Source organism: Arvicola amphibius, chromosome 12 (genome assembly GCF_903992535.2).
Source record: "Arvicola amphibius chromosome 12, mArvAmp1.2, whole genome shotgun sequence".
Taxonomy (NCBI): Eukaryota; Metazoa; Chordata; class Mammalia; order Rodentia; family Cricetidae; genus Arvicola; species Arvicola amphibius.
In genome coordinates, this window is record NC_052058.2 from 120,409,493 (window position 1) to 120,423,448 (window position 13,956).

General features: G+C 48.2%; 1 protein-coding gene across 1 annotated transcript; it reads left to right on the forward strand.

Moving 5' to 3' along the window:
- The first annotated feature begins 1,696 nt into the window (after nt 1-1,696).
- Klk13 (kallikrein related peptidase 13) lies at nt 1,697-10,797 on the forward strand. The gene is made up of 5 exons (XM_038314066.1): nt 1,697-1,748; nt 7,364-7,553; nt 7,655-7,923; nt 9,977-10,113; nt 10,615-10,797. The coding sequence occupies exons 1-5, from the start codon at nt 1,697-1,699 to the stop codon at nt 10,795-10,797; spliced, it is 831 nt and encodes a 276-aa protein (XP_038169994.1).
- Nucleotides 10,798-13,956: the final 3,159 nt, after the last annotated feature.

The window sequence follows — 13,956 nt, forward strand, 5'->3', positions numbered from 1 at the left end:
TGCAGTCTAAACTCCCTTGGTTTGGACTACACCATTCTCAAATCCTGTGCCCCACCACAGCCCACCCTGTGAATCTTCACCCGACCAGCCTATATCTTAATGAAGTCACCTCTTTGAGCTCCCTCTTTCCAAACTTCACTGGATCCTCATCCTTGGCTTGTTTTCAAATTCTGACCCCACCCCTGTCCTTCTTAATCCCTAATCCTGCCCCATCCACCTTTTGGGATTAACTCATGGGGCCCCACCCCGCCAAAGTTCCAGAAGCCACCTACTCATTCCTTAAACACCATCCCTTCCTCCTTCCTCTTCCTCCACCCTATCTCGTCCCAGCTTGCCCCCCCCCCGCCAGCCCTGTTCCTCTCCACCCACCCTGCCCTGCACTCCATCACCTCATCAATTGCTTCTCAAAGGCAGCCTAGTTCCAGCACTTTCCCAGACTCAGCCTCTGCCCCGCACAGGCTCAGGGCACTAAGACACTCTTGTTAGCCAGGCACCATACGGTGTGTGTCTTGGGAAGAGGGTGATGAACTTATGTGGTCATCACCTTGAATTTCGGAAGGAACAAGGCTGGAGGTGAGACTCCCACCGACTGTGCTGGCGTTGATGTTAAGAGACAAGCTTGGGTTGCCGCTGGTGAAGGGACAGGCCTTCAGGGACAGGCTGGGGGTGATCCCTATGGTAAAGATGGGATTTAAAGAGAGCTGGGAGATGACGGTCTGGGAGCTGCGGCCGACTGAAAGGTGCACGCGTTGAGAGCAGAGGTGAGGAAAGCAGGGAGGTGCAGCATGACGAGGGGTATGGAGGGGAGGAGTTTGAGAAGGAAAGTGGGCTTTTCCCTTTTCTGTGGTCCTGCCATAAGAAGGTTCACAGTGGGTTCAACTCGGGCTTGGGCGGGGACAGATCTGGGTCCCAGCTTGTTCCAAAAGCTCCGCCTCCAAGCCGAAGGCCGAGCCCAGGCTGGGGGGTGCCTGTCAACAGCAAGCTGAGCCATTGGGGGTGGAGAGGGGGAGCCAGCACCGGGAAATGGTGCGCGCGCTGGGGGAGGGAGCTCAGGGGTTAAAAGCCATGGGTTGGAGCTGAAGTTTCTAGACAGCTGGTTGTTGAAGTTGGCCACCTGGGCCCCTTCTCAGGTAGGGTCTCTGGGAGGGAGAGGGGCAAGAGGCCTGGGGAAGGGGCATTGCAGGGGGACAAGAGGAGAAAAGAGGAGGGATGGAAAGGGGATACAGAGCAGCTGAATCAGCGTGAGGCGCAGGTGGAGACAGAAACCTGCAGAGATGCAGGGAGTCTAAGCATGCAGAAAGACTAGACGCCAGGGAGGAGACCCAGGGTCCGGGACAGGCCCAGAGAGGGGAGAATGGGGTCAGAGGGGGGAAAGGAGTGATGGGCGAGGGAATGCTGTCTGGACCCAGCTCTTAGAGTGCAGGTTAGGAAGAGGTGACCTTTTGGAAGTGATGGCAGGCGCTGGAGCTCAGAGCAGTGCACGCTGTCCCTCCACCAGCTCTCGGGGTGTCCCCCACACACTGCGGATGGAATTACAGAAGGGCAAGATTCGAGGGCCAGAGATTTCAGAAAGAATAGAGCCGTAAAGTTCAAGATTGCAAAGCGCAGAGAATTTCAGTCTCCGGTTTTGCAATACCCATTTCAACCTCTCGACCCAGGCCCCGCCCACCCTGCCCACCCCAGTCCCGGAGCTATCATGTGGCCCCTAGTTGCTGCCTTCCTTTGCCTGACCGTGGCCTTGTCCGGAGGTGAGTATTCAGGCACAAGGGTGGATGGAGGCAGGGAGGTCATTCATGCCAATGGTAGGAAGGGTCAAGCCACTGGGAAGGGGGGACTTGCGGGCTCCGCCCCCCACCCCGCCCACTCAGGGCCAGGGAGGACACCCTGAGAGCTTCCTGCTAGTCCCTGTGTGACCTCATTTTCCAGCTAGGGTCAGCCCACCAACACCTCTGACTCCAGAGATGCCCCAGCTCAGAGAGGCCCCCAAGTCTCCGGACTCCCTCGACTCTTTGCAGCACCCCACCACCTCCTCCACCACCACCTCCACTGCCTCCTCCTCCACCACCACCTCCTCTACCACCACCTCCAACACCACCACACATTTTCAAGACAGACCCAAGAACAAGAAGCTCAGCAGGCCATGGGTTCAAATGTTAACAATGCTACTTTGAGCAAAACTTGAGCCAATGATTGTTTTCTTCGGCAACATCGATTGCTAGGGTTAAGAAAAGGAGGGGTGTCCCTGGTGTGATTTAAAAAAAAAGGCTCTGAAAATAATGAAATTTTATTATTTTTTTTAAATTCATGTCTGTACGAGGGAGGGTCCTGGATACCCTGGAGTGACGGAGGTTGTGAGCTGCCATGTGGGTGCTGGGACTTGAACCCAGGTCCTCTGGAAGAGAAGACAGTGCTTTTAACTACTGGGCCATCTCCCCAGCTCCTTATTTTGTATTTTAGTGGCTTTGTATTTTGCTTTTTGAGACTGTCTCTGTCTCCTGCAGACCAGGCTGGTCTCAAACATACTATGTAGCTGAGGATGGCCTTGAACTCCTAATCCTCCCGCCTATACCTTCCCAGCATTAGGGATGACAAGTGTGTGCCACCAGGCTTTGTTTATGGGGTGTTAGGAATGGAACCCAGGGCTGTGTGTGTACTAGGCACGCAGCAATTGAGCTACAAACCTAGCCCCTTTCTCTGCCTTCGCAAACACACTCTCTAGAAACCCCGTGCATGCATGCATCATCCATTCCCTCAGTCATTCATTCTACCAGGGACAAGCACCAGGCATTGCATGCATGCTGCCTGTGGCATCCGCAGCATATCTGGGGGAGCTGTGCAGACATTATTGAAACAATTATTCAAATACTTAGTTAATAATTAACTGCCACTATGGGGTGAGCCACTATCAGGAGCCTAGATATGTAATGGAGGCTTCCAGACCCCCCCTCCTCCCCGGGCTTTGTTCCGACTTAAGGAAGGAGGGTCCACAGTACCTAGCACCCTGCACCAGCCTTCCCCTGGAGGTGGGGTGGCTGTTTGGCTTTGGTGTCACACCCAGGATTCACACCCTTGCCCCTCCTGGTGCCTCGCCCTGGGCCAGAGCCCCACATGCTGCATCTTGTGGAACCCTCCAGAGCCTAGTGAGGTGTGTGCACCGCAATTACTCCCAGAACTCAGGGACAGAAGGATCCTGCCCCAGAGACACTGCCGCACCTGAGCCAGGACACTAATCCAGGCTATCTACCCGGTCCACCATGCCCTGCTCTGGATGTCCATCGGACTGTCGGCATAACTTCTGACCTTCTAAAATGAGGCTGCTTTGCTTTATTTTCCTGTTTATTCTTTCTATTTACTTTATCTGTTTTATTGACTGTGTGTGTGTGTGTGTGTGTGTGTGTGTGTGTGTGTGTGCTCGCTCGCACCTGTGCACACACTGAAAAGTAAAGTTTATTGGCTGGAGATACAGCTTAGGTGGGGGTAGAGTGCTTTTCTGGCATATTTGAGGCCTTAGGGCCAATCCTGAGAACTGCAGAAGGTTAGAGCCTGTAGTGCACTGTGGTCTGCTTATATTTACCAACCATAGGGCCCCTGTGAGAACTCAGGACGTCTCTGCTGCTGACCTACATTCCCAGCCTTTTTTAAAACTTTTTATTTTGAGATAAAGTCTACTAAGTTCCTCAGGCCAGTTTGAACTTCTGTACTCTGGGAAGGTCTTAAATTTGCAGTCTCCCTGTTAGTCTCCCGAGGGTATGAGCTAACAGGCCTGCACCCCCAAACATGGCTTAATTGGCCCTTTTTGTCTTCTGTAGAAATAGTTGCTAAAGATGATGGACCCTCCAAAACTGAGGTGCTGGATGAGGCTTTGCTCCCTCCTGGTGCTAAGAGGGAAGAGATGAGAGTGGGGGTTTCCGTCCAACCAGCCCCCCCATGAGTCTTCTACATGGACACATCCAGAGTTAAAAGAGAACAGGGCCATAACGCAGCTTCTGAGTGTGCCATTTATTTATCCATCTTCTCATTTTTGAGACAGGGTCTCAATCCAGGCTGTGTAGCCAAGGATGACCTTGAACTTCTTATCCTGTCTCTACCTCTTAATGTTACCCTCATCTCATTTTTTGGTCCCACATAAAGTGATCCTGTATTCCTGCCCTTAACTCTTAACTCCCAGCATAAGCAGGTGGGGCGGTGGGCTGTGGGACAAGGGGACTCCTTGTAGCAAGATGCTTGGCTGGAGGTTCGCTGGCTCCCACAGCTTCCTGATGTGTGATGCGCTCCCACCGCCAGTTATCTGTATCCACAGCTTCCCATCTGAGAATGCAACCAACAATGCAACAAAAATAGGAAGAAAAAACCTATTTTTTTCAGTACTAAGCTCATGCCAGCTTTCCCACTATGGGAAATAAGGTGTGGTCATTGTTTACACAGTGTTTGGCTTTTATTGGCTATTATAAATCATCAGGAGTGATTTAATGGGATGGAATGATGTGCAGAGGTTATATGTGAACACCATGACGCTTTGTGTGAAGGGTTGTAATGTCTGTAGGGCCCTAGAACCAGTTCACCACAGGTACAAAGGGATGACGGAAGCTGAGGCTGGTCATTTGCAGGATTCTGCAGAGTAAGAAAGCAGTGCACTGGAATCTAGATGTGACCCGCTGACCCTAGCTGTGTCTCCATTGTTGTCACATATATTAGATCCGAGGAATAAGACTATTAAACAGAGGGATTCAGATGTCAGCTGTCTGTGGAGTTGTCTGTAAGGGTAAAGGGAGAGAGAGGAAAAAAAAGATAGGAGAACAGAGAGAAAGGGAAGGAGGGGAGAGAGAGACAGACAGAGAGACTGAGAGACAGAGAAAAGGGAAGAAAAAGAGTAAGAAAAGAAAAAGGAGAGAGTGTGTGTGTGTGTGTGTGAATAGACAGATGGAGAGGGAATTACCAACAATCCTGAAAAGATGGACAGTTATAACTGTGATGAGCATCCTTAGAGAAACATGACATCCCTGAGGTCCAGGAGGGGAACCCTTAGACCAGAGGCCCCAGAAGACTTTGCTAAAGAACTAATATACAGATTTAGATATCACGAGGTAGTTGGATCCTGTTATGTACCTCTCGATGTTCCATCAACCAGCTCAAATGTACTCTGTCTGAACCACATACATATGTCTGAGCATGTGGATAAATGAATATCTGAGATGTGTCTGGCATCCACAAGGAACTGAGATTTGGATTTTATTTTAATTGACTTCAAGACCTACATGTGGCTATGATTGGCATAATGAAACATGTGGGTCTATGATTGACGTAAGGAAGAAGTACTCAGAAGGAGAAAACAACAGGTACAGAGAGAGGCTCCTGTGTGTTGGGAGAACAGGTGTATGAGGCCAGAGCAGAGTGTCCCAAGAGGAGAGAGGTGGGGATTCAGACAAACAGGCTTCCAAGTGACACAGGGTGTGTGTGTGTGTGTGTGTGTGTAGGCCAGAGGTCAACATCATTCTCTACCTTATTTTCTGAGACAATCTCTCCAACTGAGAGCTCTCCAGTTCAGCTGGACCAGCTACCTGTAAACTCCAGAGATCCTCCTGTTTTTGCTCCTCCAGCTCTGAGATTACAGACAACCTGCTGTTCCCCACCCCAAGACGGTGGCAGGGCCTTGATAAAAACTGGATATCAGGGAGCTGGAGAGATGGCTGCTCTTGCAGAGGATCGGGTTTGGTTCCTAGAACCCACATGGTAACTCACAGCCATCTGTAACTCTGTTTCCAGGGAATCTGACACCCTCTTCTAACACCTTGAGCACCAGACATGCACATGGTGCACATACCTGCATGCAGGCAAAGCATTCACAAACATAAAATAAACAAATATTAAACACTTTAAACTGGATATTTAGGAGATAAACAGGACTGTTGTGAATAATGAAGGGATTAAGGGAAGCAAGGGTTGATGACCAGGTTTGGGCTGAGCATCAAGATGAGAAGGACTGGAAGAAACAGTTTGGGGTGAGAAAGATCAGTTTCCAGACAAACTTTAAGATGTGTAATAGGAGCCGGGCGGTGGTGGCACACGCCTTTAATCCCAGCACTCAGGAGGCAGAGGCAGGCGGATCTCTGAGTTCGAGGCCAGCCTAGTCTACAAGAGCTAGTTCCAGGACAGGCTCTAGAAACTACAGGGAAACCCTGTCTCAAAAAAAGATGTGTATTAGGTGTTTGGGTTGATAGCATTTGAGCTTCCAGCTACAAAGGTTGGTGTAGGTGATGAGAATTTTGGCATGACTACTTGTAGGTGGTCTGTAGAACTGGAAAAGCACCCAGTAAATGTGTTAAAAGGATGGATGGATGGATGGATGGATGGATGGATGGATGGATTAGTAGTGGATTAATGGATACATGGGCAAGGTATGGATTGAAGGATAGATAGGTGGTTGAATGAACTGGTGGTTGGGAAGATGAATAGATGGGTAGGTTGGTGGTTGAATGGATGGATAGAGGGGTAGGGTAGATGGGTGGATAGATGTATATATGTATAGATATATGGATGGACACATAGAAATGGGTGTGTGATTGGATAGATGGATACATAAATGGATGAGTAGGTGAGTGGACATGTAAATCAATGGGGTTGTGGGTAGGTAGATTAGTGGGGTAGGTGGATGGATAGATGGGAGGATTGATAGATGATGGATGGATGGATGGATGGATGGATGGATGGATGGGTAGGTAGATGTGTGAATGGTTGGAAGGGTAGATGAGTAGAAGATGGATAGATGATGGGTTGATGGATGGTTGGATAGATGATACGTAAATGCATGGGTAGATGGATGGACATATGATTGGATGAGTGGATGGGCATGTTGATGGATATGTAGATGGTTGGGTGGGTAGATTAGTGGATATATGGGAAGGTAGATATATGGATAGCTGGGTGAATTAACTGATGGATGGGTTGATAGCTGGAAGGATGGGAGAGTGGATGGATGGAGAGGTAAATAGGGAGATGGATTGATGGGTGAATGAACTAATAAACAAGTGGATGGATGTTACCAAGGAGATGCATAAGTCAACTCTTTCATCTTAAGAAAATGTAGATGGAGAGAAAGTGGACCTCTGCTTACTTCTTGGCCACCTTCTTGTTCCATATGCTGTCCTCTCCGTGCCCATTAGACAGTGCAGCACTTCTATAGAACAGGTGAAATGTCTGCCTGACTCATACCCATATGGAATAAGGCAACTTAGAGGATAGCAAGTGAATCCTCAGTTCTTGATGACCCAAAACAATAACCTGACCCCTTCCCCAAGTCCAGAACCACAGCACTGGCCCTTTCTTCTTCCTTAGCCCTATTCTCTAAGTTTCTTGTCTTTGACAGGAATCTCCCGGGACTACCCCAAGATTCTCAATGGTACTAATGGAACCAACGGTTTTCTCCCGGGTGGCTACACCTGCCTCCCCCACTCTCAGCCATGGCAGGCAGCTCTACTTGTCCATGGACGGCTTCTCTGTGGAGGTGTTCTGGTTCACCCCAAATGGATACTCACAGCAGCTCACTGCAGGAAAGAGTATGTGGGGCCTCCGAGTGCAGGATGGGAAGAGGCTGGAACTGGGGTGGGGACAGAGATGGGCTCATCTGTCTCTTTCCCACCACTTCCTGCACCCACAGCGGGTACACAGTTCACCTAGGCAAGCATGCCCTGGGGCGTGTGGAGAACGGCGAGCAGGCAATGGAGGTGGTCCGCTCTATCCCCCATCCTGAATACCAGGTCAGCCCCACCCACTTGAACCACGACCATGATATCATGCTTCTGGAGCTGAAGTCCCCAGTCCAGCTCAGCAGCCACATCCGTGCTCTGCCACTCTCCCCGGACGACTGCCTGCCCACTGGTACCTGCTGTCGCGTTTCTGGATGGGGCACCACCACCAGCCCCCAGGGTAAGTGCCTGCATGGTTACTGGAGTTCTCGCAGATGGTGGCAAAATTGAAGCAGCAATAAGCAGGGAGAGTCGGAGGATTCCTTTTATTATATTTGTATTGCTTTGGGGTGTGTGATGGAGGTAAGGCACTTATACCAAAGCCATCAAAGGGACATAAGAGAACAAATTTCAGGATTCCCACCATTGGGCTCTGGGATCAAATTCAGGTCCTCAGGTTTGACTGCAAGCACGTTTACCCAATGAGCCACATTTCCAGTCCCTTTATAAAAATAAGTCTATATAAATTAGGGCATGTATCTCCTTAATATTAATATTACAAATGTATGAATATATATATATATATATATATATATATATATATATATATATATATATATAGTGTGTGTGTATGTTTGGTTTTTAAGACAAAATCTTACTATGTAGCCCTGACAGGCCTAGAACTCAAAGAGATCCACCTGGCTCTGCCTCCCAAGTACTGGGAATACTATATATATATATATATATATATATATATATATATAAAATTTATTTTATTTTTAATTCTGTGAGTATGTCTGTGTGGGTTTGTGCATATGAGTGCAGTGCCCACAAAGGCCAGAAGAGGGCACAGGGTTCCCCTAGAGCTGGAGTCTCAAGCAATTGTGAGCTGCCTGATATGGGAGCTGAGACTCAAGCTCTGGTCCCCTGGAGGAGCAGCAAGTGCTCTTAATCTCGGAGCCATCTCTTCAGACTCAGAATAAATAATTATATAAAAGCTGGGCCTGGTGACACCGACCTATAATGCCAGTCACCTAGGGAACTGTGTCAGGAGGATCACAAGTTCAGGGTCAGCCTAAGCTACAGAGACGTCAGCCTGGGCTACACAGAGAATTCTGCTTCAAAAATTCTTTTTAAAAAAGTAAAATAAGGGTGGCCAGAGGATTCCGTGAGTAAAGGTGCTTGCCACCATCCGAATTCAGCCCCCACATGGAGGAAGAAGAGGAATGACTCCCAAAGGTTGTCCTCAGACTCTTCACGCCTATTTTAGCATACATAAACAGGCACACAACATTTTTTTTTAATTAAGTTAAATTAAAAGGGCTGGGTGTAGCATAGCAGTAGAAAGTGCATCTTGCATCAGTCCTGAGCACTGAAAATGAAAGATTATGTGAAAATATTTGCTATGTAATATCTCATACTTAATTATGTACATTAAGAAACATATATTTATAATTTACATATTTGTAATTTTATAATACATTAGATAAGTATATCTTAAGGAGGTGGGTGAACTATAAAAAGTGTATCCTTAGGTATGTTTTATACACGTGCCTAACATACAGCACACATGTCAACAGGCATCTCCACAGCAATCCCTGCCTCTCTCCCATCTCTTTTCTGCCTCTCTCTCCTCCTCACATTCCCCTCCCCCAGCACCTGGTCTCTCACTTCCCACCACCCCCTGCTTCCTACCCACCTTGAGTTCTTTTTCCCCTTTTCCATTTTCCCATGCATGTGGTGTGCATGTGTGTATGTGCATTTGCTTGTGGGGGGGCACACGTGTACACGTGTGAGTGCGTGTGGAGTCAAGAGGTTGATGTTGGGAACTATCCTTGTTCATTCTTCCACCATATTCATTGAAGCAGGGTCTCTCCGCCAAACCCCAAGCCTACCATCACGAATGGCCTTGCTAACCAGTTTGCTTTGGGGGATCCCCTGACTCTTCTAAGGCTGAAATTACAGGCAGGGCCACCATGCCCACTTCCAACATTTACATAAGTTCTAAGGATCTAAACTCATGTTTGCATGGCAAGTACTGGGGTACCTCCCCAGTGCCCTACCTTCAGGCCTTTATCTCTCCCATCCCTGTCGCCCTGCCCCAGCCGTACCTTCCTCCCCTCCTCCCCTCCTTTCACCCTCATTTGTTTCCCATGTTTGTCTGTATTTTTGTCTCTTTACTACGTTCTGCCTCATCCTTCCCTTCATCTTACTTATCCCATCTCAATTTCCTGCCCACTCTGACTCTTTAACATCCAGGACAAGCCTCCTCAGATGGTCTCTCTCCTCCCCAGTGAATTACCCTAAAACCCTGCAGTGTGCCAACATTGAACTGCGCTCAGATGAGGAGTGCCGACAGGTGTATCCCGGAAAGATCACAGCCAACATGCTTTGTGCTGGTACCAAAGAAGGCGGGAAGGACTCTTGTGAGGTGAGATGTGGAGAATGTTGGAAGCATGCAGTCCATCTCTTCCACCTCCCTGACTCTCCATCCCTCTGATCTCCACCTCCCTGACTCTCCACCTCCCTGATTCTCCATCCCTCTGATCTCCACCTCTGATTCTCCATCTCGCTGATTCTCCATCTCGTTGATTCTCCATCTCCCTGATTCTCCATCTCCCTTACTCTCCATCCCTCTGATCTCCGTCCCTCTGATCTCCATCCCTCTGATCTCCATCCCTCTGATCTCCACCTCTGATTCTCCATCTCCCTGATTCTCCATCTCTCTGATTCTCCATCTCCCTGACTCTCCATCCCTCTGATTCTTCTGCTCTCTGATCTCCGTCCCTCTGATCTCCATCTCCCTGACTCCCCACCTCCCTGACTTTTCACATCTGTCTCTCTCCACCTTTCACTCTTCTCCCCACATGTCCTCCATCTCTACCTTCTATTCAGATGTATCAAGAGCCCTTCTTTCTCTTCCCCCACCCAGGGTGATTCAGGGGGCCCACTGGTTTGCAACGGCAAACTCTATGGCATCATCTCATGGGGAGATTTTCCATGTGGGCAGCCCAACCGACCTGGTGTCTACACACGAGTCTCAAAATATCTGCGTTGGATCTGGGAGACAATTAGAAACACTCCGAAGCAGAGACAGACAAGGGGCAGACAATAAAACTGGGTTAATTTGCCTGCCTCCCTCCCCAACTGTGCCTATCTCACTGTGTGCTCCTCCCTTCTCTGTCCCCTGTGCCCTAAGTGTCCCTTTGGAAACATGTACTCACATTCACTACCAGCCACATCCCCTCTACTAGCCTTGAAATGCTTCAATAACTAGAGTACCCAACCCAAATGCCATCCAAGTCCACAGCTACATCATCACGGCTACCATAAACTGAAGTTGATGCCTGTATATCCCAACTCTGTTTATCTTATTCAGGCCCCTCATGAACTCATCTCAGTAGCATTCTTAGATAGACCTTCCCTGACAACTTCTTGGAACCCTCAAAATATTTACCCCCTGACAACACTGTATGTTTTATATTCAAGAAGGTTCTAGATTCCTTGCATTCTGAAAGTCTTTCTTGTCCAGAATCCTCTGCCCTGACCACATCCTTCAAGATGACTCATCACAGCTACTCTAAACCCTCTTCAAAACTCATTCCTGCTGTGACATCCCAACACAAACTACATCCCACATTCTATTTCTGCTCTGACATCCCGACACAAACAACATCCCACATCCTATTCCTGCTCCGACATCCTGACACAAACTACATCCCACATTCTATTCCTGCTCCGACATCCCCACGCAAACTACATCCCACATTCTATTCCTGCTCCGACATCCCCATGCAAACTACATCCCGCATTCTATTCCTGCTCCGACATCCCGACACAAACTACATCCCACATTCTATTCCTGCTCTGACATCCCAACACAAACTACGTCCCACATTCTATTCCTGCTCTGACATCCTGACACAAACTACATCCCACATTCTATTCCTGCTCCGACATCCCCACTAAAACTACATCCCACATTCTATTCCTGCTCTGACATCCTGACACAAACTAGATCCCACATTCTATTCCTGCTCCAACATCCTGACGCAAACTACATTCCACATTCTATTCCTGCTCCGACATCCCGACACAAACTACATCCCACATTCTGCAAGGCCCAGCTCCTGTCAACTCTGCCCCTCTCTGAGTCACTGCCACCACAGATCAACACTCTCTGGTCCCTGCAGTTACAGGAGCAGAAGGGCCTCCTTTCTAGGTCTCATCACCCCCCACGAGTCTCCTTTCATCTCACCCATGAGCGTCCTTACTCAGCAGTCTTTGTTTTCGAATCTTTGCCTATGACCCTGCATCTGCTTAATCCTAATCCCTGCTTTTGAATAAGTCATAAAACCTGAAAATTCTTTGCTTCCTTTTTTTGTTTTGTTTTGCTTTACATGAGACGTGGTCTTGCTTGGCAGCCTGATCTGGCCTGGAATCCTCCTGACCATCCTCCTGCCTCACCCTGCAGAGTGTGAGTATGACAGGTGTGTGCCACTCAGACCCAGCTCTCTTGCGTTTAAAATGGGTTCATAGTTTACCTTGAGAGCCTTCTCATGAGGGTAGATTCTGAGCCCCAAGAAAGAGCAAGCGTTTTCTAGGACGGGAGGTGCTCTTGAATGTGGTGGCATACATCTGTTTTCCCAGCACTTGAGAGACTGAGGCAGGAAGATGATGTTTGAAGCCAGCCTGAACTACAAAGCAAACAATAATAGCAGGGGCCAGTGAGATGGCCCGGCAGTAAAGGCTCTGCCACCCAGCCTGACAACCTGAGCTCAAGTCTCCATGGTGTATGTGATGAAAAGAGAGAACAAACTCCTACAAGTTGTCCTCTGACGGCAACACAGGTGTCCTGGTGCACACCCACCACATACATACACACACACACACACACACACACACAACACACCCCACATACACGCACACATGGATTTAAAAGAGGAGCTAGAGAAATGACTCACTGGTTAAGAGCAAGAGGACCCAAGTTTTAGCACCCACATGGCAGCTCACACTGACTTTTAACCCAAGTTCTAAGGGATCCAACAGGCAGGTACATGATACATATACGTGCAAGCAAGCAAAATATTCATGCACCTAAAATAAATCTAATTTTAAAAAGATAACCAGACATAGTGGTTCATGCCTTTAATTCTAGATCTTAGAAGTCAGAGGCAATCAGATCTCTGTGAGCTTGAGGTCAGTCAGGAGTACAAAGTGAGACTTTGTCTCAAAAAAAAAAGTTTAAAAAGATAATGGGCAATAATAATGAAGATGTTAAGTTGACTTTTGGAAAGTCCCTAGAAAGCCTGCTGTGTGTTAAGGATTGCATTAGTTTCCAGAAGAACCAGCCACGTGTTTCAAGGCTGAAATTCTTCCCTACAGCACAAGGGAGGCAAAAGGCTGAGTGGCCAATAATAACTGGTGTAGCCAAACAGGAGTGGCCAACCTGTGGGGGAGAAGTCTCCAGGCTGTTGCTTTGAATACCGTCTGACACCAAGCTGGAAAGCTGCCCTGCTACCCAAGTGTTGTGATGAGATCTATGGGCTCACAAAGTATGTAGACAGGGCTTTCATTCTGGAATTAGGGGAAAGCTGGTTAAATGAGATGAGTTGAGACTTTCTCAGGGTAGGCAACATGGGGGCAAAGATTCCACATATAAAAGAAACTGGTTTTTGAAAAAGATTTATTTTATATTTATGTGTCTCTGTGTATGTGCACGTGAGTGCAGTGACCACAAGTACCATTAGAGGGCGCTGGATCCCTTCGAGCTGGAGTTGCAGGCAATTGTGGGGCTGGGAACAGAACTCTGTCTTCTGCAGGAGCGCTGGGGCATCCTGCCAGCCGCAGGGGCTGGTTTTATAGAGTGCGGGGAGTATATCTCTGGGAAAATCCTAGAATTCAGCTGTTCTGGACCAAGAGATGACAGTGTGACTACGGAACAATGATGCAGGGCAGGGCAGAGACACAGGACATCATGGTGTGTATATTTTGTATATTTTGGCTTTCGTTTCTTTTTGTGAGATAGGTTTTTTTTTTTAACCACATAGCTCAGAATGACCTTGGAGTCATTTATGTGGCCCTTGAACTTGAAGCACTCCTCCTGACTCAGCCTGCCAAGCGCTTAGATTACAAACATGTGCCACCATGCCCGGTTTGCATTTTATCTTATTTTGTCTGTGATTTCTGCTTCATGGGACCTAAAACCCTAAAGTGTTTATCCCATCATCGTTGGTTCCTGAAGATGTCCTCTAATAGTTGCAACACACAGGAA

Excerpts from the sequence above, each read along its gene's own strand:
- Klk13 (XM_038314066.1), top strand. The coding sequence starts at position 1,697 with ATGTGGCCCCTAGTTGCTGCCTTCCTTTGCCTGACCGTGGCCTTGTCC. Across the intron at positions 7,924-9,976 it reads CACCACCACCAGCCCCCAGG|TGAATTACCCTAAAACCCTG; the intron begins GTAAGTGCCTGC and ends TCTCCTCCCCAG. Across the intron at positions 10,114-10,614 it reads GCGGGAAGGACTCTTGTGAG|GGTGATTCAGGGGGCCCACT; the intron begins GTGAGATGTGGA and ends TCCCCCACCCAG.